The sequence below is a fragment of the Pleurodeles waltl genome, chromosome 8 (assembly GCF_031143425.1).
Source record: "Pleurodeles waltl isolate 20211129_DDA chromosome 8, aPleWal1.hap1.20221129, whole genome shotgun sequence".
Lineage (NCBI taxonomy): Eukaryota > Metazoa > Chordata > Amphibia > Caudata > Salamandridae > Pleurodeles > Pleurodeles waltl.
The window spans coordinates 973,685,160-973,712,496 of record NC_090447.1 but is presented as its reverse complement, the minus strand read 5'-3'; the positions used below and the strand labels follow the sequence as shown (position 1 = coordinate 973,712,496).

General features: G+C 47.4%; 1 protein-coding gene across 3 annotated transcripts in view; it reads right to left on the bottom strand.

The window, feature by feature from the left end:
- LOC138250391 (RNA-binding protein 26-like) overlaps positions 1 to 27,337 on the bottom strand; it is a 623,852-nt gene that overhangs the window by 381,496 nt on the left and 215,019 nt on the right. For all 3 annotated transcript variants that reach the window (XM_069205212.1, XM_069205213.1, XM_069205214.1), the window contains one exon: positions 6,908 to 7,013. In XM_069205212.1, coding sequence (XP_069061313.1) covers positions 6,908 to 7,013 — 106 coding nt within the window. The remainder of the gene's footprint in view (positions 1 to 6,907; positions 7,014 to 27,337) is intronic.

Below are 27,337 nucleotides of genomic sequence, written 5' to 3'. Positions count from 1 at the left end.
GCATTCTTGCAATGAACGCATGTGAAGGTGTGAATGTGGCACGATTGCAATGTAAGGCGCCATGTATAAGGAAATGCCTTCCTAGGCATGGCTACCCCCTAACTTTTTGCCTTTTGTTGATGCCAGTTATGATTGAAAGTGTGCTGGGACCCTGCTAAGCAGGCCCCAGCACCAGTGTTCTTTCCCTAAACTGTACCTTTGTTCCCACAATTGGCACAGCCGTAGCACACAGATAAGTCCCTTGTAAATGGTACCCCTGGTACCAAGGGCCCTGTGGCCAGAGAAGGTTTCTAAGGGCTGCAGCATGTATTATGCCACCCTGGGGACCCCTCACTCAGCACATTGCCTCACAGCTTGTGTGTGCTGGTGGGGAGAAAAAAACAAAGTTGACATGTGTAAGGAAATGCCTCCTTGGCATGGTTGCCCCCTGACTTTTTGCCTTTGCTGATGCTATGTTTACAATTGAAAGTGTGCTGAGGCCTGCTAACCAGGCCCCAGCACCAGTGTTCTTTCCCTAACCTGTACTTTTGTATCCACAATTGGCAGACCCTGGCATCCAGATAAGTCCCTTGTAACTGGTACTTCTAGTACCAAGGGTCCTGATGCCAAGGAAGGTCTCTAAGGGCTGCAGCATGTCTTATGCCACCCTGGAGACCTCTCACTCAGCACAGACACACTGCTTACCAGCTTGTGTGTGCTAGTGAGGTCAAAACGAGTAAGTCGACATGGCACTCCCCTCAGGGTGCCATGCCAGCCTCTCACTGCCTATGCAGTATAGGTAAGACACCCCTCTAGCAGGCCTTACAGCCCTAAGGCAGGGTGCACTATACCATAGGTGAGGGTACCAGTGCATGAGCATGGTACCCCTACAGTGTCTAAACAAAACCTTAGACATTGTAAGTGCAGGGTAGCCATAAGAGTATATGGTCTGGGAGTCTGTCAAACACGAACTCCACAGCACCATAATGGCTACACTGAAAACTGGGAAGTTTGGTATCAAACTTCTCAGCACAATAAATGCACACTGATGCCAGTGTACATTTTATTGTAAAATACACCACAGAGGGCCCCTTAGAGGTGCCCCCTGAAACTTAACCGACTATCTGTGTAGGCTGACTAGTTTTAGCAGCCTGCCACAAACCGAGACATGTTGCTGGCCCCATGGGGAGAGTGCCTTTGTCACTCTGAGGCCAGTAACAAAGCCTGCACTGGGTGGAGATGCTAACACCTCCCCCAGGCAGGAATTGTCACACCTGGCGGTGAGCCTCAAAGGCTCACCTCCTTTGTGCCAACCCAGCAGGACACTCCAGCTAGTGGAGTTGCCCGCCCCCTCCGGCCAGGCCCCACTTTTGGCGGCAAGGCCGGAGAAAATAATGAGAAAAACAAGGAGGAGTCACTGGCCAGTCAGGACAGCCCCTAAGGTGTCCTGAGCTGAAGTGACTCTAACTTTTAGAAATCCTCCATCTTGCAGATGGAGGATTCCCCCAATAGGGTTAGGATTGTGACCCCCTCCCCTTGGGAGGAGGCACAAAGAGGGTGTACCCACCCTCAGGGCTAGTAGCCATTGGCTACTAACCCCCCAGACCTAAACACGCCCTTAAATTTAGTATTTAAGGGCTACCCTGAACCCTAGAAAATTAGATTCCTGCAACTACAAGAAGAAGGACTGCCTAGCTGAAAACCCCTGCAGCGGAAGACCAGAAGACGACAACTGCCTTGGCTCCAGAAACTCACCGGCCTGTCTCCTGCCTTCCAAAGACCCTGCTCCAGCGACGCCTTCCGAAGGGACCAGCGACCTCGACATCCTCTGAGGACTGCCCCTGCTTCGAAAAGACAAGAAACTCCCGAGGACAGCGGACCTGCTCCAAGAAAAGCTGCAACTTTGTTTCCAGCAGCTTTAAAGATCCCTGCAAGCTCCCCGCAAGAAGCGTGAGACTTGCAACACTGCACCCGGCGACCCCGACTCGGCTGGTGGCGATCCAACACCTCAGGAGGGACCCCAGGACTACTCTGATACTGTGAGTACCAAAACCTGTCCCCCCTGAGCCCCCACAGCGCCGCCTGCAGAGGGAATCCCGAGGCTTCCCCTGACCGCGACTCTTTGAACCTAAAGTCCCGACGCCTGGGAGAGACCCTGCACCCGCAGCCCCCAGGACCTGAAGGACCGGACTTTCACTGGAGAAGTGACCCCCAGGAGTCCCTCTCCCTTGCCCAAGTGGAGGTTTCCCCGAGGAACCCCCCCCTTGCCTGCCTGCAGCGCTGAAGAGATCCCGAGATCTCTCATAGACTAACATTGCGAACCCGACGCTTGTTTCTACACTGCACCCGGCCGCCCCCGCGCCGCTGAGGGTGAAATTTCTGTGTGGACTTGTGTCCCCCCCGGTGCCCTACAAAACCCCCCTGGTCTGCCCTTCGAAGACGCGGGTACTTACCTGCAAGCAGACCGGAACCGGGGCACCCCCTTCTCTCCATTCTAGCCTATGCGTTTTGGGCACCGCTTTGAACTCTGCACCTGACCGGCCCTGAGCTGCTGGTGTGGTGACTTTGGGGTTGCTCTGAACCCCCAACGGTGGGCTACCTTGGACCAAGAACTAAGCCCTGTAAGTGTCTTACTTACCTGGTTAACCTAACAAATACTTACCTCCCCTAGGAACTGTGAAAATTGCACTAAGTGTCCACTTTTAAAACAGCTATTTGTGAATAACTTGAAAAGTATACATGCAATTTTGATGATTTGAAGTTCCTAAAGTACTTACCTGCAATACCTTTCGAAGGAGATATTACATGTAGAATTTGAACCTGTGGTTCTTAAAATAAACTAAGAAAAGATATTTTTCTATATAAAAACCTATTGGCTGGATTTGTCTCTGAGTGTGTGTACCTCATTTATTGTCTATGTGTATGTACAACAAATGCTTAACACTACTCCTTGGATAAGCCTACTGCTCGACCACACTACCACAAAATAGAGCATTAGTATTATCTCTTTTTGCCACTATCTTACCTCTAAGGGGAACCCTTGGACTCTGTGCATGCTATTCCTTACTTTGAAATAGCACATACAGAGCCAACTTCCTACAACATGGCACTCCCCTCAGAGTGCCATGCCCACTGCCTGTGGCATAGGTAAGTCACCCTTCTAGCAAACCTTACAGTCCTAAGGCAGGGTGCACTATACCACAGGCGAGGGGATAGTTGCATGAGCACTATGCCCCTACAGTGTCGAAGCCAAACCCTAGACATTGTAAGTGCAGGGTAGCCATAAAGAGTATATGGTCTGGAGTCTGTCAATTACGAACTCCACAGTTCCATAATGGCTACACTGAAATCTGGAAAGTTTGGTATCAAACGTCTCAGCACAATAAATGCACACTGATGCCAGTGTCGAATTTACTGGAAAACACACCCAGAGGGCATCTTAGAGATGCCCCCTAAATACCAGTCCAACTCCTAGTGCTAGGTTGACCAGTTTCTGCCAGCCAGCCACAACCAGACGAGTTTCTGGCCACATGGGGTGAGTGCCTTTGTCACTCTGTGGCCAGGAATGAAGTCTGCACTGGGTGGAGGTGCTTCTCACCTCCTCCTGCAAGAACTATAACACCTGGTGGTGAGCCTCAAAGGCTCCTGCCTGTTACAGCACCCCAGGACATCCCAGCTAGTGGAGATGCCCGCCCCTCCGGACACAGCCCCACATTTGGCGTCAAGTCCGGAGGAGATAATGAGAAAAACATGGAGGCGTCATCTACCAGTCAGGACAGCCCCTAAGGTGCCCTGAGCTGAGGTGACCCCTGCCTTTAGAAATCCATCATCTTGAGTTTGGAGGATTTCCCCCAATAGGAATAGGGATGTGCCCTCCTCCCCTCAGGGAGGAGGCACAAAGAGGGTGTAGCCACCCTCAAGGACTGTAGCCATTGGCTACCGCCCCCCAAACCTAACGACGGAGACACCAACTGACTTGGCCCCAGGCCTGTCTCCAGACTCAAGGAACCTGCACAGTGACGCATCCAGCAGGACCAGCGACCTCCGAGGACTCAGAAGACTGCCCTGCACCCAAAAGACCAAGAAACTCCTGAGAACAGCAGTACTGTTCAGAAACTGCAACAACTTGCAACTCTGAAACAACTTTAAAGAGACTCTCACTTCTGCCAGAAACGTGAGACTTCACATTCTGCACCCAACGCCCCCGGCTAGAGTCCAGGACAACAAACACCGCAGAGAGGACTCCCAGGCAACTCAAACAATGTGGACACCCTGAGATTACCCCACTGCACCCCCACAGCGATGCCTGCAGAGAGGATCCAGAGGCTCTCCCTGACTGCCACTGCCTGGTAACAAAGGAACCCGGACCAAGCACTGCACCCGCAGCCCCCAGGACCGAGCAGAACCAACTACTAGTGCAGGAGTTATCAGCAGGCAGCCCTCACCCTAGCCCAGTCGGTGGCTGGCCCGAGAAGCCCCCCTGTGCCCTGCATGCATCGAGTGACCCCCCGGGTCCCTCCATTGCTGTCTATAGCAAACCCGACGCCTACTTTGCCTACTGCACCCGACCGCCCCAGTGACGCTGCGGGTGTGTTTTATGAGCTTGTGTCTCCCAGGTGTAACCTATTTGCCTTTGAAAGATGGCTTCATCTTTAAAGCAGTCATTTTGGCCCAACAACTGGGTAGCTTCCTGCAGGAGAGAGGTGCCATCTCCTTCCAGATCAGGCCCCTATTGTATCCTTTCCTGGGAGTCGTTAGCATATCTCTCCAAGAGGTCAGAAAGCTGTCTCTGTGTCAGGATGCAATGTGCAAACTTTACGAGCAATGGGGACTCAAGGTAACAAAGTGCTACTTTGTTAAAATTGGGCACTGCAACTGGTTACATTAATTTTGACCAGGGAATCAAGACCGGATCAATGTAACGAGTTGTTTGGATACCTTGGATAACCCACTTTGGTTGCATCTTTCCAGAAGTAGCACAGGTGGAGTGTCAGTGTGTAACTTTGTACTCACTAATTCGGCGACCAAGCCTTTCCACAGCAAGAACATCAGTTTTGCATTTTTACAATCAGAAAATGTAAGATGAGATGTGGTGCACCCTGACTTAGAACTCAACAGGTCTGCCACAGTGGTGACTTCCACATATACCCAGGGGACGTCTGGCCTTTGCCATTACTGTAAATGGTTAAAGTCGGGCCAGCTGTTCAAACTGCTCTTCCAGCCTGTAATGGTAGGCTGGGAGACTCATTTTAGTCACTTCACACCCCAAGTGGCACAACTAGTGCTGCAGGCCCTGGGACGACCTTCTAACTTACATGCCCTAGGTATCCTGGGTACCATTCACTCTGGACTCACAGGCAAGTTAGCTTAGCCAAACAAATATAAATAAGGGTAAGGGCACAGGCACGAGGTCTGGTTAACAGGTCTCAGTGCACTCACAGAGCTTTTTTAAAAAATAAATAAAAAAAACAGCAGGATCAGTCCAGAAACCTGGGAGTAATCATACAAAAAGAGGCTTTTTCTTACAACCAGTAACTGAAAATAGTTAATAGTTATTCTGCACTAGAAATCAAAGGAACTTCATGCTTCAAGGAGAGAATAGAATTCCCATCATGAAGGATGAGAGCGCTCAGGTAACATTTGGTGCAATGCTTTTATTCTAAACTTATCTTTTTTCACCTAGGTGTCTGCTCTTCCCACGTCCAAAATAGATCTATGAGTGCCACAAGCAGATACCTTTTTTCTTCTGACTACAGTCTCCACTTCTTATTTTTGAAGCGTGGTGCATAGTTCTTAGCGCTTAGGGCCTTCACAGGTTTTACTGATGGAGGAAATGGTTTGAGGATCAATCACATCCAGAATGACCCAGTGAGTCTTTTGTGATATTCTGCCACTTTCATTTGTGCTCCCTCATCAGGACAATACAACAGTGAAGGTGGGGTGGTTATGTTAATGCTTTGGAGTGGAAGGGAACTTGACTTCCGTAGATAATGGTCAATTAGCCTTTGAAGTTCTTCATTGTGTGACACTCTTGTTGGCATTACTGGCTGGTGGACTGTATGTGGGTAGAAGGATAATCAACATGCAAATGAGTTTGTGAAACAGGTATCTAGGGTTAGATCACAGATGAGTGTTGTACAAAAGAGTGAATTATATGTGCCTCCTAACTAACTGCTTGTAGTATGTCTCTTCTGCCTTCATTCTATGCAACTGCATAGGAGCCAAACAGCATAAACCAGAAAGGATTTGAACTGTGCAAGTAAAATCCTTAATCCAAATAGATGACAATTAGGCCCAGCTCAAAGCCTCACAATGGTGCTTGCAGATGTAGTGGGTAGGTTGGGCCCCAAACATATTTGAAGGAATTACCCCTTCCAGTCTCTACAGAAACGAAAAAAAGACCGTGGAAGCCTAAATGCATGCAGACAGGCGTATTAAAGGTTACATTGTCCCACTGTGTTTGGACATCCATGGAGCTCAAATGAGTCCTGTACTGCGACATAAAAGCATTCTGAATTGTTATGTTCACAAAAGAGGTAAACAAACTATTTTTATTAGTTTGTATTATTTGCTGTACTAGGATTACAGTATATCAGGCCCAGAATTACAAAGGGAGAAAAAAACAAAAGCACATCTACTCGTTTGTATATAATATAAAAAGATTGGTGGAGAGGAGATTAGCTTTCTGTGGCAAAACAAATGAGAGAAAAGTCAATTTTATCAATCACAAGGGAAATAAATAGCCTATTTTTTTTTTTTTTTTTTTTTTACTGAAGTTGCATTTTTTAAGGGAATGTGATTTAATTGGCCATACGGACCACTTGTTTCAGCAATTTCAATTACATTTGCAATAAAGTGACACTATAGTAAAAAAAAGCTGCAAGATTATTTAATCAACAAGACTTGATTGAGTTGTAAATCTACTTACTTGTCAAACCAAGGCTTTTTGAGTGGAGCTCCAGTTTCATTAGCACCGAGTGCTCTTTTTCGAGGATCAGAATCCAAGACTATTCTCATACTGTTATTGTTATGTTCTATATTGGTAAAGGAAATCATAAAGTCATATCTATTCAAAAGCATTATCTTGTACATCTCATTTTACCACTTCTTCAATATGCAAGTACAGAATGAAAGCAAAGATTAATCTGCAATCATGTTCAAAATAAGTTATAAACATATACGCAGTCTGTGACCTGGACAACCTCAGATCTCTGTTGCACAAATGCTGGTCCACCTAATCACTCCTTTGAAAAATCTTTTTTTTAATAAGTTTAATGGTTTTATACATAACTGGTGCATTTTGCTCATTGCAATCTCAAAGCTACAACAGCATGCACTGCATTTAACAATATTCTTGTTGTGAAATACACAAAAATATCAAAGCATAAGAGTATACAAAAAACAGAGCAGCAACCAATTGTGATTTAGGAAGGTGCAGAATTCAAGTAAAGGTGTACAGCAAGAACGAGCAGCAGGCATGGGCCAAAGGATCATTCATTTGAGTGAAGCCAAAATCAAAATGTAAATTGTAGCCATTATTGCAGCATGGCTAGAGTGTTATGTTGTCTGATTTAGGTTATATCTTCAACAGGGATAGTGTCCCATTCAAAAGTTTCTATAGGTTTCCCCATCCTTTATCTTAAAGTCTATTAACATCATCATCATCAGCCTGTGCCCCTATGTAAAGCTCTGAACACCATTTTGTGATCTTGGGAGAGACAAGATTTCCAGTTAAGAGCAAAGCTCTTCTGGCCATTGTCATAGCCAGGTCAATGAACAGGTTTATACCCTTATCTACTTTAGGTCTCAACGTTAATCCCAATAAACACGTTTTTGGTTTGTATAAATGCAGTTTGTCAGTCCATGTTTTTAACAATCCCAGCAGGCCTAGAAAACTATTTGCCCTCTCGCTATGGCAAGTCATATTTTATTAGGTCAAGCTATTTTTAAATTTGTACATTTCTGCTGTTGAGTTGTGTGTATTGGTAAAAGTTGCAGACTTCCTGCAACAAATTTCTCTTGTTAAAGTGTTAAACTCAACCAGTTTGGATTGGCATGTTTCCTGGGCAGAGGTGGCTAGTGTAAATGTAATTTTAATGGGGCCTATTGTTTGTATGATCTTTAAATGCTTTCTGTTTAGTTCACAATTCAGAACTTCTCTTGTAATGTGGGTCGTACCAGTGTGTGCGTGCATTTAAACAGACTGTACATCTTTGATTTACCTATTTATAAGCATCTTTTATCTGCTCTAGTTTGTATGTGCATTTGTGATCAAATACAATGTTCTGTACGACAATGTGGGTGGATAGTAGGAAAACAAGGCAACGTGTAGAGGATACTCTCAATGGTGGGAAATTCTTCCTGCTACCTTTAATCTGTTTCATGACAAAAGAAAACAATGAGCAACAAAAATGTCAAGGTAAATTGAATACAAACCTTCTAGGCCAGGGGTTCCTAACCCCGGGGTGCGAGATGGCATTTCAGAGGTGCCACAAAGAGGAAAAGTATGCACTGTACACATAATAGAAATCCGGCAAGAATAAGGCACTACAGTTGCTTGCACATCACTGTCACCAACACACATGAGTGCCGTAGCTATGTCTGCGATCCTCCCCTTCTTCTACATCTAGATTGTTTGCACGTCAATGTGGGATGAATTCTCATTGCAGTCGGTGTGTTTTTTTCCCTGGTGCTTTCTTCAGTAAGTATGTACAAATTATCACTGCAATTTCAAGCTCTATTTAGCAAAAACTTTAAGAGCAAGTGTAGGAAGTTGGCTCTGTATGTGCTATTTCAAAGTAAGGAATAGCATGCACAGAGTCCAAGGGTTCCCCTTAGAGGTAAAATAGTGGTAAAAATAGATAATACTAATGCTCTATTTTGTGGTAGTGTGGTCGAGCAGTAGGCTTATCCAAGGAGTAGTGTTAAGCATTTGTTGTACATACACATAGACAATAAATGAGGTACACACACTCAGAGACAAATCCAGCCAATAGGTTTTTGTATAGAAAAATATCTTTTCTTAGTTTATTTTAAGAACCACAGGTTCAAATTCTACATGTAATATCTCATCCGAAAGGTATTGCAGGTAAGTACTTTAGGAACTTCAAATCATCAAAATTGCATGTATACTTTTCAAGTTATTCACAAATAGCTGTTTTAAAAGTGGACACTTAGTGCAATTTTCACAGTTCCTAGGGGAGGTAAGTATTTGTTAGGTTAACCAGGTAAGTAAGACACTTACAGGGCTTAGTTCTTGGTCCAAGGTAGCCCACCGTTGGGGGTTCAGAGCAACCCCAAAGTCACCACACCAGCAGCTCAGGGCCGGTCAGGTGCAGAGTTCAAAGTGGTGCCCAAAACACATAGGCTAGAATGGAGAGAAGGGGGTGCCCCGGTTCCGGTCTGCTTGCAGGTAAGTACCCGCGTCTTCGGAGGGCAGACCAGGGGGGTTTTGTAGGGCACCGGGGGGGACACAAGCCCACACAGAAATTTCACCCTCAGCAGCGCGGGGGCGGCCGGGTGCAGTGTAGAAACAAGCGTCGGGTTGGTAATGGAAGTCAATGGGAGATCTAGGGATCTCTTCAGCGCTGCAGGCAGGCAAGGGGGGGGTTCCTCGGGGAAACCTCCACTTGATCAAGGGAGAGGGACTCCTGGGGGTCACTCCTCCAGTGAAAGTCCGGTCCTTCAGGTCCTGGGGGCTGCGGGTGCAGGGTCTCTCCCAGGTGTCGGGACTTAGGATTCAAAGAGTCGCGGTCAGGGGAAGCCTCGGGATTCCCTCTGCAGGCGGCGCTGTGGGGGCTCAGGGGGGACAGGTTTTTGTACTCACAGTCTTAGAGTAGTCCTGGGGTCCCTCCTGAGGTGTTGGATCGCCACCAGCCGAGTCGGGGTCGCCGGGTGCAGTGTTGCAAGTCTCACGCTTCTTGCGGGGAGCTTGCAGGGTTCTTTAAAGCTGCTGGAAACAAAGTTGCAGCTTTTCTTGGAGCAGGTCCGCTGTCCTCGGGAGTTTCTTGTCTTTTCGAAGCAGGGGCAGTCCTCAGAGGATGTCGAGGTCGCTGGTCCCTTCGGAAGGCGTCGCTGGAGCAGGATCTTTGGAAGGCAGGAGACAGGCCGGTGAGTTTCTGGAGCCAAGGCAGTTGTCGTCTTCTGGTCTTCCTCTGCAGGGGTTTTCAGCTAGGCAGTCCTTCTTCTTGTAGTTGCAGGAATCTAATTTTCTAGGGTTCAGGGTAGCCCTTAAATACTAAATTTAAGGGCGTGTTTAGGTCTGGGGGGTTAGTAGCCAATGGCTACTAGCCCTGAGGGTGGGTACACCCTCTTTGTGCCTCCTCCCAAGGGGAGGGGGTCACAATCCTAACCCTATTGGGGGAATCCTCCATCTGCAAGATGGAGGATTTCTAAAAGTTAGAGTCACTTCAGCTCAGGACACCTTAGGGGCTGTCCTGACTGGCCAGTGACTCCTCCTTGTTTTTCTCATTATTTTCTCCGGCCTTGCCGCCAAAAGTGGGGCCTGGCCGGAGGGGGCGGGCAACTCCACTAGCTGGAGTGTCCTGCTGGGTTGGCACAAAGGAGGTGAGCCTTTGAGGCTCACCGCCAGGTGTGACAATTCCTGCCTGGGGGAGGTGTTAGCATCTCCACCCAGTGCAGGCTTTGTTACTGGCCTCAGAGTGACAAAGGCACTCTCCCCATGGGGCCAGCAACATGTCTCGGTTTGTGGCAGGCTGCTAAAACTAGTCAGCCTACACAGATAGTCGGTTAAGTTTCAGGGGGCACCTCTAAGGTGCCCTCTGTGGTGTATTTTACAATAAAATGTACACTGGCATCAGTGTGCATTTATTGTGCTGAGAAGTTTGATACCAAACTTCCCAGTTTTCAGTGTAGCCATTATGGTGCTGTGGAGTTCGTGTTTGACAAACTCCCAGACCATATACTCTTATGGCTACCCTGCACTTACAATGTCTAAGGTTTTGTTTAGACACTGTAGGGGTACCATGCTCATGCACTGGTACCCTCACCTATGGTATAGTGCACCCTGCCTTAGGGCTGTAAGGCCTGCTAGAGGGGTGTCTTACCTATACTGCATAGGCAGTGAGAGGCTGGCATGGCACCCTGAGGGGAGTGCCATGTCGACTTACTCGTTTTGTCCTCACTAGCACACACAAGCTGGCAAGCAGTGTGTCTGTGCTGAGTGAGAGGTCTCCAGGGTGGCATAAGACATGCTGCAGCCCTTAGAGACCTTCGTTGGCATCAGGGCCCTTGGTACTAGAAGTACCAGTTACAAGGGACTTATCTGAATGCCAGGGTGTGCCAATTGTGTATACAATGGTACATTTTAGGTGAAGGAACACTGGTGCTGGGGCCTGGTTAGCAGGGTCCCAGCACACTTCTCAGTCAAGTCAGCATCAGTATCAGGCAAAAAGTGGGGGGTAACTGCAACAGGGAGCCATTTCTTTACACAAGCCCCCCCCAGCCCACAGGCCAGGAGACTCAGCCCAAGCTGGGAGAGTCTTCCTAGTCTGTCAGGCGAGGAAGAGTAGGAGAAATAGGCTGGTTAGTTGCAGGGCCTACTCTGCCTTACATCCTTCTGTTCAGGTCATTCCCTTTGGGGAACTGACCTACTTCCACAGTGATAGGACCTAGTCTGAATTGCCTCTTGTCTGCCTCTTCAATGTCTCCACCCATTCTTTCTATTTTGGTCTTAGAGGTATCCACCTCTGCTGACCTTATCTTGGCCAGGGTTACCCCTAGCTTACCCAGAGAGGTTACCCAGAGCTGGAGTAACCCCACCATGACCAATAGGGTCAGGGGGCCTAACTTGCTATTTGGCATGGGGTCAGACCACCATGCTAAGGATAGTGCAGCCATAAAGGCTAACACCCAGCAGAGGCCACTGACAGCTGTCAGTGCCCAGAACCACACCTTTAGCTCTTCACCTAAAAGGGAAGGGGCTAAGTTACAGGCCTCTTTGGGTTCAGGTTGCCTGTCTGCTGTATTAGAGTGGGGGGTTACCACATCTTGTAGTAAACACCCTTCTTCCACTCTTTCTTCTGTTAGCTGAGGAGCCACCCACTCAGGTTTAACAGTTGCCTGTCTAGCCAGGACTTCTTGTGGGTCAGGTTGGACTTTATCAGGGCCATTTTTGGAGTTCTCCCCTACTGGAGCAGAATCTCCTTGGCTTGCTGTAACCTTGGCTAAAGGTTGTCCACCCTTCCTACTCTGTTTTCTTTTCTTCTTCTTCTGGGGCCTGCTTGCATTTACTGTAGAGGCAGGACTTCCAGAATCCTTGGGAGAGGACTGACACTGGACCAGTTCCTCTCTTGGGCTCTGACTAACCTCTGGGTAGTCATTTCCAAGGAGACAATCAAGGGGGAGGTCTGTACTGACTACTACCCTTCTCCAGCTAAGAGTGCCACCCACTTCTATGGGCACTAAAGCCACAGGCCTCTTAGTGACCCTGTCTAGGCTAACTCTTACCCTGGCAGTCTCACCTGGGATGTACTGGTTTGAGAGCACCAGCCTGTCATGCACAATAGTGTGACTGGCACAAGTGTCTCTCAGGGCAGTGGTTGGGATTCCATTCACCAGTAGGTGGTGGAAGTGTCTACTTCCCTCTGGAATCTCCAACTCACCTGTTGGGCCCTGTTTCCAGTTGAAGGCTAGGAAGACCTCCTCATCTGAGGAGTCATCTCCCATGGCTACACTGGTTACCCCAGGAATTTTGTTCTGGGGTTTGTTTTTGGGACAAGAAGTGTCCTTGGTGTGGTGCCCAGACTGTTTACAGTTGTGGCACCATGCCTTAGTGGCATCCCAGTTCTTACCCTGGTACCCACCTTTGTTTTGGGTTGTGTCCTGGGGCCCACCCACCTGTTCTGGTTTTTGGGGGCCTACAGAGGACTCTTTTTCTTTGTTTCTAGTGTTACCCACTTTCTCCTGGGGAGTTTTTGTAACCCCTTTCTTTTGGTCACCCCCAGTGGAAGTTTTGGTTACCCTAGTCTTGACCCAGTGGTCTGCCTTCTTTCCCAATTCTTGGGGAGAAATTGGACCTAGGTCTACCAGATACTGATGCAACTTTTCATTGAAGCAGTTACTTAAAATGTGTTCTTTCATAAACAAATTATAAAGCCCAACATAGTCACACACTTCATTTCCAGTTAACCAACCATCTAGTGTTTTTACTGAGTAGTCTACAAAATCAACCCAGGTCTGGCTCGAGGATTTTTGAGCCCCCCTGAATCTAATTCTATACTCCTCAGTGGAGAATCCAAAGCCCTCAATCAGGGTACCCTTCATGAGGTCATAGGATTCTGCATCTTTTCCAGAGAGTATGAGGAGTCTATCCCTACACTTTCCAGTGAACATTTCCCAAAGGAGAGCACCCCAGTGAGATCTGTTCACTTTTCTGGTTACACAAGCCCTCTCAAAAGCTGTGAACCATTTGGTGATGTCATCACCATCTTCATATTTTGTTACAATCCCTTTGGGGATTTTTAGGATGTCAGGAGAATCTCTGACCCTATTTATATTGCTGCCACCATTGATGGGTCCTAGGCCCATCTCTTGTCTTTCCCTTTCTATGGCTAGGAGCTGTCTCTCTAAAGCCAATCTTTTGGCCATCCTGGCTAACAGGAGGTCATCTTCACTGAGAGCATCCTCAGTGATTTCAGAAATGTGGGACGCTCCTGTGAGGGACTCACTATTTCTGACTAACACAGTTGGAGACAGGACTTGAGGGGTCCTGTTCTCCCTATTTAGGACTGGAGGAGGGACATTGGCCTCCAAGTCACTAATCTCTTCCTCTGTGAGGTCATCATCAGAGGGGTTGGCTTTTTCAAACTCTGTCAACAGCTCCTGGAGCTGAATTTTGGTAGGTCTGGAGCCAATGGTTATTTTTTTGATATTACAGAGAGACCTTAGCTCCCTCATCTTAAGATGGAGGTAAGGTGTGGTGTCGAGTTCCACCACATTCATCTCTGTATCAGACATTATTTTGCTAAGAGTTGGAAGACTTTTTAAAGAATCTAAAACTGTTTCTAGAATCTAATTTCAAACTTTTAACAAACTTTTAACTCTAAAAGACAATGCTAAACAGGGACTTAACACACAAGGCCCTAGCAGGACTTTTAAGAATTTAGAAAAATGTCAAATTGCAAAAATGAATTTCTAATGACAATTTTGGAATTTGTCGTGTGATCAGGTATTGGCTGAGTAGTCCAGCAAATGCAAAGTCTTGTACCCCACCGCTCATCCACCAATGTAGGAAGTTGGCTCTGTATGTGCTATTTCAAAGTAAGGAATAGCATGCACAGAGTCCAAGGGTTCCCCTTAGAGGTAAAATAGTGGTAAAAATAGATAATACTAATGCTCTATTTTGTGGTAGTGTGGTCGAGCAGTAGGCTTATCCAAGGAGTAGTGTTAAGCATTTGTTGTACATACACATAGACAATAAATGAGGTACACACACTCAGAGACAAATCCAGCCAATAGGTTTTTGTATAGAAAAATATCTTTTCTTAGTTTATTTTAAGAACCACAGGTTCAAATTCTACATGTAATATCTCATTCGAAAGGTATTGCAGGTAAGTACTTTAGGAACTTCAAATCATCAAAATTGCATGTATACTTTTCAAGTTATTCACAAATAGCTGTTTTAAAAGTGGACACTTAGTGCAATTTTCACAGTTCCTAGGGGAGGTAAGTATTTGTTAGGTTAACCAGGTAAGTAAGACACTTACAGGGCTTAGTTCTTGGTCCAAGGTAGCCCACCGTTGGGGGTTCAGAGCAACCCCAAAGTCACCACACCAGCAGCTCAGGGCCGGTCAGGTGCAGAGTTCAAAGTGGTGCCCAAAACACATAGGCTAGAATGGAGAGAAGGGGGTGCCCCGGTTCCGGTCTGCTTGCAGGTAAGTACCCGCGTCTTCGGAGGGCAGACCAGGGGGGTTTTGTAGGGCACCGGGGGGGACACAAGCCCACACAGAAATTTCACCCTCAGCAGCGCGGGGGCGGCCGGGTGCAGTGTAGAAACAAGCGTCGGGTTGGTAATGGAAGTCAATGGGAGATCTAGGGATCTCTTCAGCGCTGCAGGCAGGCAAGGGGGGGGTTCCTCGGGGAAACCTCCACTTGATCAAGGGAGAGGGACTCCTGGGGGTCACTCCTCCAGTGAAAGTCCGGTCCTTCAGGTCCTGGGGCTGTGGGTGCAGGGTCTCTCCCAGGTGTCGGGACTTAGGATTCAAAGAGTCGCGGTCAGGGGAAGCCTCGGGATTCCCTCTGCAGGCGGCGCTGTGGGGGCTCAGGGGGGACAGGTTTTTGTACTCACAGTCTTAGAGTAGTCCTGGGGTCCCTCCTGAGGTGTTGGATCGCCACCAGCCGAGTCGGGGTCGCCGGGTGCAGTGTTGCAAGTCTCACGCTTCTTGCGGGGAGCTTGCAGGGTTCTTTAAAGCTTCTGGAAACAAAGTTGCAGCTTTTCTTGGAGCAGGTCCGCTGTCCTCGGGAGTTTCTTGTCTTTTCGAAGCAGGGGCAGTCCTCAGAGGATGTCGAGGTCGCAGGTCCCTTTGGAAGGCGTCGCTGGAGCAGGATCTTTGGAAGGCAGGAGACAGGCCGGTGAGTTTCTGGAGCCAAGGCAGTTGTCGTCTTCTGGTCTTCCTCTGCAGGGGTTTTCAGCTAGGCAGTCCTTCTTCTTGTAGTTGCAGGAATCTAATTTTCTAGGGTTCAGGGTAGCCCTTAAATACTAACTTTAAGGGCGTGTTTAGGTCTGGGGGGTTAGTAGCCAATGGCTACTAGCCCTGAGGGTGGGTACACCCTCTTTGTGCCTCCTCCCAAGGGGAGGGGGTCACAATCCTAACCCTATTGGGGGAATCCTCCATCTGCAAGATGGAGGATTTCTAAAAGTTAGAGTCACTTCAGCTCAGGACACCTTAGGGGCTGTCCTGACTGGCCAGTGACTCCTCCTTGTTTTTCTCATTATTTTCTCCGGCCTTGCCGCCAAAAGTGGGGCCTGGCCGGAGGGGGCGGGCAACTCCACTAGCTGGAGTGTCCTGCTGGGTTGGCACAAAGGAGGTGAGCCTTTGAGGCTCACCGCCAGGTGTGACAATTCCTGCCTGGGGGAGGTGTTAGCATCTCCACCCAGTGCAGGCTTTGTTACTGGCCTCAGAGTGACAAAGGCACTCTCCCCATGGGGCCAGCAACATGTCTCGGTTTGTGGCAGGCTGCTAAAACTAGTCAGCCTACACAGATAGTCGGTTAAGTTTCAGGGGGCACCTCTAAGGTGCCCTCTGTGGTGTATTTTACAATAAAATGTACACTGGCATCAGTGTGCATTTATTGTGCTGAGAAGTTTGATACCAAACTTCCCAGTTTTCAGTGTAGCCATTATGGTGCTGTGGAGTTCGTGTTTGACAAACTCCCAGACCATATACTCTTATGGCTACCCTGCACTTACAATGTCTAAGGTTTTGTTTAGACACTGTAGGGGTACCATGCTCATGCACTGGTACCCTCACCTATGGTATAGTGCACCCTGCCTTAGGGCTGTAAGGCCTGCTAGAGGGGTGGCTTACCTATACTGCATAGGCAGTGAGAGGCTGGCATGGCACCCTGAGGGGAGTGCCATGTCGACTTACTCGTTTTGTCCTCACTAGCACACACAAGCTGGCAAGCAGTGTGTCTGTGCTGAGTGAGAGGTCTCCAGGGTGGCATAAGACATGCTGCAGCCCTTAGAGACCTTCCTTGGCATCAGGGCCGTTGGTACTAGAAGTACCAGTTACAAGGGACTTATCTGAATGCCAGGGTGTGCCAATTGTGTATACAATGGCACATTTTAGGTGAAGGAACACTGGTGCTGGGGCCTGGTTAGCAGGGTCCCAGCACACTTCTCAGTCAAGTCAGCATCAGTATCAGGCAAAAAGTGGGGGGTAACTGCAACAGGGAGCCATTTCTTTACAGCAAGTCTTATTTTCATGGAAAAGCTAACATGACTTAACTTTGCAATATGTTTTCCATTATTTTATTTAGTTATTTTAAAATGGAAATTCTAAATTCTTACAAGAATGAATTGATAATACATTATTGAACTATGATCAATCCATCTACATAAGTGATCAACAGGTGACTTTCATGATTGTTAAATACATGTATTGACAAGACCTGACAAGCTGGAATGTCAAACACACGAAAAAGTTTTCATAAACTGTGATTTAGTATGCATCTGTGAGTCATGAGAGAGGTGGTTTGTCCAACTCTCTCATGGATTAATCAACCACCCATGTCAAAAAGAAGGAAATAAGTGATTATATGAGCTTTGGTTTCACTTGCGCAATAGGAAATTGTAAGGAAATGCCTCCTTGGCATGGTTACCCCCTGACTAATTGCCTTTGCTGATGCTATGTTTTGATTTGAAAGTGTGCTGAGGCCTGCTAATCAGGCCCCAGCACCAGTGTTCTTTCCCTAACCTGTACTTTTGTTTCCACAATTGGCACACCCTGGCATCCAGGTAAGTCCCTTGTAACTGGTACCCCTGGTACCAAGGGCCCTGATGCCAGGGAAGGTCTCTAAGGGCTGCAGCATAGCTTATGCCACCCTGGGGACCCCTCACTCAGCACAGACACACTGCTTGCCAGCTTGTGTGTGCTGGTGAGAGCAAAACGAGTAAGTCGACATGGCACTCCCCTCAAAGTGCTATGCCAACCTCACACTGCCTATGCAGTATAGGCAAGTCACTCCTCTAGCAGGCCTTACAGCCCTAAGGCAGGGTGCACTATACCATAGGTGAGGGCACCAGTGCATGAGCACTGTGCCCCTACAATGTCTTAGCAAAACCTTAGACATTGTAAATGCAGGGAAGCCATAAGAGTATATGGTCTGGGAGTCTGTCATACACGAACTCCACAGCACCATAATGGCTACACTGAAAACTGGGAAGTTTGGTATCAAACTTCTCAGCACAATAAATGCACACTGATGCCAGTGTACATTTTATTGTAACATACACCCCAGAGGGCACCTTAGAGGTGCCCCCTGAAACCTTAACCAACTACCCGTGTAGGCTGACTGGTTTTAGCAGCCTGCCACACTCAAGACATGTTGCTGGCCACATGGGGAGAGTGCCTTTGTCACTCTGTGGCTAGTAACAAAGCCTGTACTGGGTGGAGATACTTATCACCTCCCCCTTGCAGGAACTGTAACACCTGGCGGTGAGCCTCAAAGGCTCACCCCCTTTGTTACAGCACCCCAGGGCATTCCAGCTAGTGGAATTGCCCGCCCCCTCCCGCCATGGCCCCACTTTTGGCGGCAAGGCCGGAGGAGATAATGAGAAAAACAAGGAGGAGTCACTGGCCAGTCAGGACAGCCCCTAAGGCAACCTGAGCTGAGGTGACTGACTTTTAGAAATCCTCCATCTTGCAGATGGAGGATTCCCCCAAAAGGGATAGGAATGTGACCCCCTCCCCTTGGGAGGAGGCACAAAGAGGGTGTTAGCCACCCTCAGGGCTAGAAGCCATTGGCTACTACCCTCCCAGACCTAAACACACCCCTAAATTCTGTATTTAGGGGCTCCCCAGAACCTAGGAACTCCAATTCCTGCAACCTAAGAAAAAGAGGACTGCTAAGCTGAAAAACCCTGCAGAGAAGACCAACTGCTTTGGCCCCAGCTCTACCGGCCTGTCTCTCCCCCCCCCCCCCCCCCCCCCTTCTAAAGACCCTGCTCCAGCGATGCTCTCCCCAGGGACCAGCGACCTCTGAATCCTCAGAGGACTGCCCTGCTCTAGAAGGACCAAGAAACTCCCGAGGACAGCGGCTCTGTTCACCAAGACTGCAACTTTGTTTCAAAAGGAGCAACCTTAAAACAACTGCATTTCCCGCCAGAAGCGTGAGACTTGCTACCCTGCACCCGACGCCCCCGGCTCGACTTGTGGAGAAGTAACGCTTCAGGGAAAGCCCCCCCTGCGACTGTGAGACCGTGAGTAGCCAGAGTTGTCCCCCCTGAGCTCCCACAGCGACGCCTGCAGAGGGAATCCCGAGGCTCCCCCTGACCGCGACTGCCTGTCTCCCAGATCCCGACACCTGGTAAAGACTCTGCACCCGCAGCCCCCAGGACCTGAACTCCAGTGCAGGAGTGACCCCCAGGAGGCCCTCTCCCTTGCACAGGTGGTGGCTACCCCGAGGAGCCCCCCCTTTGCCTGCATCGCTGAAGAGACCCCTTGGTCTCCCATTGAAACCTATTGAAAACCCGATGCGTGTTTGTACACTGCACCCGGCCGCCCCCGTGTTGCTGAAGGTGTACTTTCTGTGTTCCTCATTTATTGCTTGTGTATGTACAACAAATGCTTAACACTACTCCTTTGATAAGCCTACTGCTCGACCACACTACAACAAAATAGAGCATTAGAATTCTCTTTTTGCCACTATCTTATCTCTAAGGGGAACCCTTGGACTCTGTGCATACTATTCCTTTGAAATAGTGCATACAGAGCCAACTTCCTACAGAAATGACTTGCAAAAATCCCTGTAGCGTTGTCTTTTCAAACTCAAATATGAAGCCATCCACGTTTCAAGAGTACTTCAAGAACAACCATGGCAGAGCTGATGTTGAAGGACATGATGTGGGGTCATTGGTAACCAAAAGAGCTTGTTTTGATTCTGGAGTAACTTTTCCAAGGATGGGGTTCGTATCTGTTGAACAGCCACTACTTTTTGCTTCATACCAAGTGGCATATAAGGTTGCCAAATCCAAGAAGCCTCACACAATTGTAGAAGATCTTATCAAGCCATGTGCACTGTAAAGGCCAACTATTATTCTGGGCAAAGAAGCCAGAAATACATTGAATTAGTGCCCCTATTTAATAATGTCATTCACAACCAAATCCAAGAGTTGAGTGAAGATATTTTGGACCAAGTTATCTCAGATGTCAGAGCTAGTCCTCTGAAAATCTCTATTCAATTGGATGACCAACTGAAGTCTCCACTTACAGTTAACTCGTGACATTAGTGAGGTATGTCAATGATGGTGCTGTGAAGGAAGACTCCAGTTTTGTGAAGATCTGAAAAAACCCCACAAATAATGTGATGAAGCTGGTGAAAGACTTTTTTTTTTGCCAAACATGGCTTTTAGATATAAAAGTCATTTGTTCTGTGACCACTAATGGTGAACCTGCAATGCTTGGAAATAAATCTGGCTTTGCTGCATTGATGAAAAAGGAGAATCCAGATTTGCAAATTACCCATTGTTTTCTCCATCTGCATGCTTCGACATCAAAAACATTGCCTCCAATTTGAAGAAAGTCTTTGATGCTTGTGTGAAGATCAACTGTATCAAGGGGCGTGCTTTGAACCATCGCACCTTCAAATTATTTTGTGCACATCAAGGAAGTGAACTGTGATCTGTTTGAAGCACTGGAATCACAAGAATTCACACAAATGATGGCTTATTTTCCTGACATTTTCACTCATTTGAAGGATCTGAATGTTTCTCTTCAAAGAAAAGTGATGAACACGATGAAAGCTTTCAAAGAGTTGAATTCCTTCAAAGAAAAGTTACCTCTTTGGCATTGAGAGATTGAAATTTTCCTTCACTTGGAAAGATGGTTGATATTGAATTCATAACTCCTATTGTGCGTGAATAAATTGTGACTCGTTTGGAAATGCTGTCAGAATGGTGTAATGGATATTTTGTCGAATGAGACCTAAAGATTTCAGAAGAATGGATTATGAATCTGTACGAAAGTGATCCTATCAGCATGGTTACCCCCCCAAACAAACACACACACACAAACAAACACACACACACACAAAAACAAACACACACACACACAAAAACAAACACACACACACACACAAAAACAAACAAAACACACACAAAAACAAACAAAACACACACAAAAACAAACAAAACACACACAAAAACAAACAAAACACACACAAAAACAAACAAAACACACACAAAAACAAACACACACACACAAAAACAAACACACACACACAATGCCTGATAGTGATGCTTTCTTGACCAAGTGTGTGCTGGGATCATGCTAACCAGGCCCCAGCACCAGTGTTCTTGCCTAAACTGTACCATTGTTTCTACAATTGGCACACAGCTAAGGCCCTTGTAAAAAAGTACCAAAGAACTGCTCTTTGGCCAGGGAGGGTCCATGAGGGATGCCCCATGTATTATGGCACCCTAGGGGACCCCACACCAAACACATGCACACTGCCATTGCAGCCTGTGTGTCCTGGTGGGGAGAAAAAGGTAAAGTCGACATGGCATCCTTCTCTGGGTGACATGCCTACAAACCTCTGACTGTGTAACAGGTAAGTCACCCCTCTAGCAGGCATAACAGCCCTAAGCCAGGGTACACTATACTACAGGTGAGGGCATAGATGGATGAGCAATAAGCCCCTAGAGTTTCTAAGTTCATTCTTTTTTAAGTGCTGTGTGGCCATTTTAAATACATGGGCAGGGAATTTGTCATTACAAACTCCACAACTCCATGATGGCTTCACTGAAGACTAGGAAGTTTGGTATCAAACTTCTCAGCACAATAAACCCATCCTGATGCCAGTGTTGGATTGATTGTAAAATGCACATAGAGGGGATCTTAAAGACGCCCCTTGTATTTTACCCAACTCTCTAGTGTAGGACTTACCGTCTGTGCCAGCATACCACGAACAGACAAGTTTCGGACCCCCATTGGGTAGGAGCCCTCACCCTCCCTGGGGTCAGGAACAAAGCCTGCTCTGGGTGGAGGTGCTTCGCACCTTCCCCCTGCGGGAGTTGCAGAATTTGGCAGTGAGCCTCAAAGGCTCAGGCCTCCTATTACACTGCCACAGGGCACTCCAGCTAGAGGAGATGCCCGCTCCCTGGACCAGGCCCCACTTTTGATGGTAGATCTGGTGGGAAAATTAGGAAAAACAAGGAGGAGCGACCACTTCAGCTGGGACCACCTCTAGAGTGTACAGAGCTGAAGTGACCCCCTTCTTGCAGAATCCTCCATCTTGCTTTGGAGGAGAGTGACCAATAGTGATAGGAATCTACCAGCCTTCTCAAAGGGAGTGGGACAGGAAGGGTGTAGCCACCCTCAAGGACAGAAGCCATTGGCTACTGCTCTCTGACCCCTGCACCCCACTAAATCAAGTATTTAGGGGCACCACTGAACCTTGCTCATCAGAATCCTGGTGACCTCAAGAAGACTGAAAAGCCAGTCCCAGCAGTGAGAACTCCAGATGACAACTGGCTTGGCCCCAATCCTACCGGCCTGTCTGCAGTGTCAAGACTCCGGCTACAAAAAGGCGATGCATCCTGCAGGACCAGCAACCTCTACCTCTACACCCCCCCCATACCCCCAAAGAGGACTGCTGGCCCACAAACCCCCGAGGACAGCAGCTCTGTCCACAAGAAACCTTCTAAATGGACTCCAAAGCCTCCCCGGATCTTGAAATCCTTCCTACTCTGCACACCAGTCTGGATGAGGTCCCCCAGGTGAATCCGACCTCGAGTCTACCCTGGGTTTAACCCCTCCTGGCCAACACGGCAACGCCTGCAGCCTAAATCGGGAGGACCCCCCTCCCCGACTGCGACCGGATCCTACAATGATTCCCGACACCTAAAAGGTATCCCTGCACCTGCAGCCCCCAGGCCTTGGGAGATCCGACCGACATGTCCAACGGGCTCCTCTTCTACTTGTCCGGCCTTTGGTTTTCCACAACCAACTCCGTGAACCCAGTCTGCAGCATCTTTGTGACCCACCCGGGGTTCCCCCATTGAAAAGCATTAGGCACCTGACGCTGTGTTTGCACCCTGGCGCCACTGTGCCGCTGATGGTGTGTGTTTGGTGCCGAGGAGTCCGGGTCAATGCCAAAGCCCTTCAGAGAGACTTTTGGCATGCCCTTGAAGCGCTTTTTCTCCCCACCTTCTGTGTGGTTGCCTTCCGCCAGTTCACCATAGAGCAGTTTCTTGGGAATGCATATGTCTGGCATAAGTACAAGGTAGCCTGCCCACTTGACTTGGGCTCTTCTCAGCAGGGCTTAGTTACTTGGCAGACCAGCTTGAGAGGACATGTGTCTGGAACTTTGTCTTGCCAGGTAATTTTCAGCAGCCTTCTTAAGCATTTTATTTGGAAGTAATTGAGCTTTTTGGCATGGCACTTGTACGCAGTCCATGTCTCACAGGCATACAGTAATTTGGGCAGTACGACTGCCTTATACATCTTCAGCTTTGTGCGCAGTTGGACGCCTGTCTTCTCCCACAATGACTCCTGCAGCCATCCAAATGCAGAGCTTGCCTTGGCAATGCATGCATCTACCTCAGCATCAGTGTTCACATATCTGGAGTGTGTGCTGCCGAGGTATGTAAACTTGTCAACAGCCTTCAGGATTTCTCCTTCAGCAGTGATAGTTGTTTCCACATATGTATTCTGCGGTGCAGGCTGATGCAAGACCCCAGTCTTCTTGGTACGGATTGTGAGGTCGAAATTTCTGCAGACAGTGGAAAAGCGGTTAATGCTCTGCTGCATCTGGGACCCTGTGGCAGAGTTGAGTGTGCAGTCATCTGCGAACAGGAAATCGTGCACAGAATCCTCTTCAACCTTGGTCTTGGCCGGTAGCCTCTGCAGGTTGAAGAGCCTGCCATCAGTCCTATACCTGACCTTGATGCTGGCTTCTTTGTCATCGCAGGAGGCATCTCTGACAGCACGGCCGAGCACATCATGCTGAACAGCGTGGATGCCAGTACACAGCCTTGCTTGACTCCATTGGTGCCTGGGAAGGCACTGGAGGAGTCTTCATTGTCTCCACTGTCCAGTACTCGAGCAAGCTCGTGGAACTGGCACACCATACTGATGAATTTGCCAGAGCACCCAAAATTCTCCATGATCTGTCATAGCCCCTCACGACTGACACTGTCAAAGGCATTGTTCAGTTCCACGAACACTCTGAAAAGGTCCGTTTGTTCCTGACACTTCTCCTGTAGTTGACGTGCTGCAAGTATCATGTGCACTGCCCCTCAGCAGTCTCTGAAGCTGCACTGACTCTCTGGCAGGTATCCATCTTCCATGTGTTGAGTGAGGTGGTTGAGGACGACTCTGGCAAGGATTTTGCCAGCAATGCCAAGGAGAGAGATTCCTCTGTGGTTTCCATTTCTCTTGTAGAGATGGACGTTGGAGGCATCCTTGAGCTCCTGAGGGATAACTTCTTGTTGCCACATGGTGTGAAAAAGCTCGGTGAGCTTCTGTAACAAGACTGGTCCCCCTGCTTTGTAAATTTCGGCTGAGATGGAGTCAGAGCCCAATGCTTTACCACCGGAGAGAAACTTAATTGCTTCTTTAACCTCCAATTCCTTTGGAGGTTCTGCCTGGGAGGTGTTGATGGCGACTTGCGGCATGCAGTCAATGGCTTCAGCATTGATAGAGGAAGGCCTGTTTAGGACATTGTTGAACTACTCAGCCCATCTTTTCAATATGGCATACTTGTCAGTGAGCAGGTTAGACCCGTCAACACTGAGCAGTGGTGATGTTCCAGAGGACTGTGGCCCATAGATGGTCTTTAGGGCATCATAGAAACGCTTAGAGTTGTTGCTGTCAGCGTACTTCTGGATCTCATCTGCCTTTCTGCTGAGCCAGGAGTCTTGCATCTCTCTGACCTTTGCTTGCACCTTGCTTTAGCTGGAGTTATAGGCTGCCTTCTTGGAGACAGATGTAGTGTCTTGCTGGAGAGATCTGAAGGCTTCACGCTTCTCATCAAGCAGCTTCTGAATGTATTAATCTTTGTCGTCGAACCAGTCCTGGTGTCTGTGTGTGTTCTGGTCCAAGTGAGCGAGAGCGGTGTTGTAGACCACATCTCTAAAAGCTGACCAGTACTCTTCTACACTGTTTGTGCAAAGGTGAGTTGGTCAAGCTTACTGTTGAGGTCTTCACTGAGGTTCTGGCACAGAGTGCCATTCTAACTTGCTGACATTCAGTCGCTTAATGGTCTTTTTCCCCTGTGGGCGCCGCCTGGGCTGGATGTGATTGTTGAGTTTGACAGGATGAGCCTGTGGTTTGTCCAGCACTCTGCATCGCACATGGCCTCAGTCACTAACATCCTGCCTGTCCCTTCTCTTTACTAAACTTGTAGTTGATCGCCTCCGGGTCTGTCATGGTGGGGGTATATGTACTGATGAAGGTGGTGTTGTGCTTTCCTTTGAAAGGCACCTTTGAATCCTTTTGGGAGGCTGGCTAATTTGCTGATCAGATGAGATCTGATGGCGAAACCCACTCCTGCTTCACGATTTTCATCACTGCTGAGGCCACTCAAAAAAAAGTTTAACGGGCTTTGACTTCTGTCAGATGGCCTTCGTCTGAGAACCTGGTCTCACCAAGAGTTGCAATATGGATGTTGTACCTTGTACCCCGCATTTTGGTATAGGATAAACAGAGCCAGCTTCCTACGGAGTCCATATTCATACAATTTGCCGAAAATGCCAGATGATGTAGAGATGAAGGAAAATATTGATTTGCAGACAAATTGAGCTCTTGAAATGCAATTTGAAAGCAAGACCTAGGAGGAGTTAAGGTGTTCAGCACTGGATATGTTCCCAAGACTTAGTGGAACAGCACTCTGTGTCCTCATTCCATTTGCAACAAATCTGGATTCAGTTCTCTTGTCAATCAAGGCAAACTCTAGAAATCAACAGAATCCACAGGTAGACCTGAGGATTGCAATCGGCAAAGACATTCCACGTATTGACAAAATCATGAATCAGAAGCAGGACCATAGAAGTAATTTAATTTTATGTTCACAACTGGGATTGATTTTGCTTTTTACATTTTTCTTGGATTGCTCAATTTACATTACATGAACAGAGTTAAAAGCTTATTTTTTTAGGTTCAATTTGTTCACCCACAGCACTGTATGTGGTTCTATCTGTGGTTCAAAAATGAAAATGTGAATATTCATCTTCAAATGTGATATTACTTTTGTAGGGGGTGTGAACATTAAGCAAAAATTTCCAAGACGTGCAGGGCATAGAAAAGTTTGGGAACCCATGCATTAGGCCAATGCAGTCTGTAGGATATTGATTTATGTAGCAACAGTTGAACTAATTAATCACACTTTATCCTACGTGTACTTCGACTTTACTGTGTATTGGAATTCTGGTTGTCTTCTGCCTATCATTTACACGTACTCCACTTTTTTGCATTTACTCCATTCATTTTGGCACCTGTTTTTTTATTTTTTATTTTATTTTTTTTAACCAAAGTAAGAAATATTCTAACAAGGGTGTCAAAAAAAAAACCGTGCCTAGAGTAATCCTGAACGGATAACTTTCCCATGTAAACTGGAAAAGCAGGTAGATAAACTACTCAGGGGAAAAGATGACCTGTATAGTCCCCAATCAATTCATGCTTCCACTTAATGGGCTATTGTCACCTATATTCAAACTGGTTCTACTTTCAAAAATGTAATCCTTAAACACCAAAATTAGTATACTTGTCCAGGCTAACTTTTCCCATATCTTGTCAGTTTCAAGATGGGATAGAAATATATTAACAGCGATTTTTGACCTTTTCGAAGGGCGGACAATTTCCGCTTGGATTGCACAGCTTATTCAGAGAAATTTTAGGTACCCTGTAACCAGTATCTTGTACATAGCTGTGTTCAGTGCTTAATATGAGCCAGTAGTTGTAGGTGGGGCCCACTGGCACTTTTTTGGGACCAGGGCTTATTTTTAATAATCAAACTTGGATACATAGCAAAAGAGAAAAGCAGCAGAGGGCAAAAAGGAGGAGGACGCAAAAGATGGCAAAACAGTGGCAAAGGAAGAATGCAAAAGTGTGATACAGGCACATGGAGAGTCTACTAGAGAACAAATATGACAAAAGGCTAAATAAAGAGTAGGCAAGCCTTGGTATTCAGTAGCCCCCGACATTCTGCAGCAGTAGGCTTCTTCTAAAAATATGAGACCTAGGATGCATTCTTTTACAAACTAACCACTGCCTGTGGACATTGCAAACTTTCTCCCCTCAGTGCCCATCTATCTTGCCTACACAATACAGCCGGTCTGGTGACCAATAGCAGCCCTGGAAAAATGTTCTACAAGGCTGCTTAATTCTTCACTACTTTCTCTTTGCATCCATCCATCCATTTTCGGTCTCTCTCCTCCGCTCTCACCTCTCCCTCTGTTCTCTCTTCATCCTATTTCTATGCTTACTCATATCACTGTGCCACTTGAAGTGAAGTCAAAGAGGCATTAGCAGTGGCCTGCACGGGCGCCAGTCTACTGGAGAACTATCCAGTGAGTTCAATAGCCAGTACAATACTGCTGCTATCAAAAAGAAAATTATACTTGTGCGTACTATCCAAAAGCATATATGTTGGACCTGCCCCTTTTAAAAGGGTCATT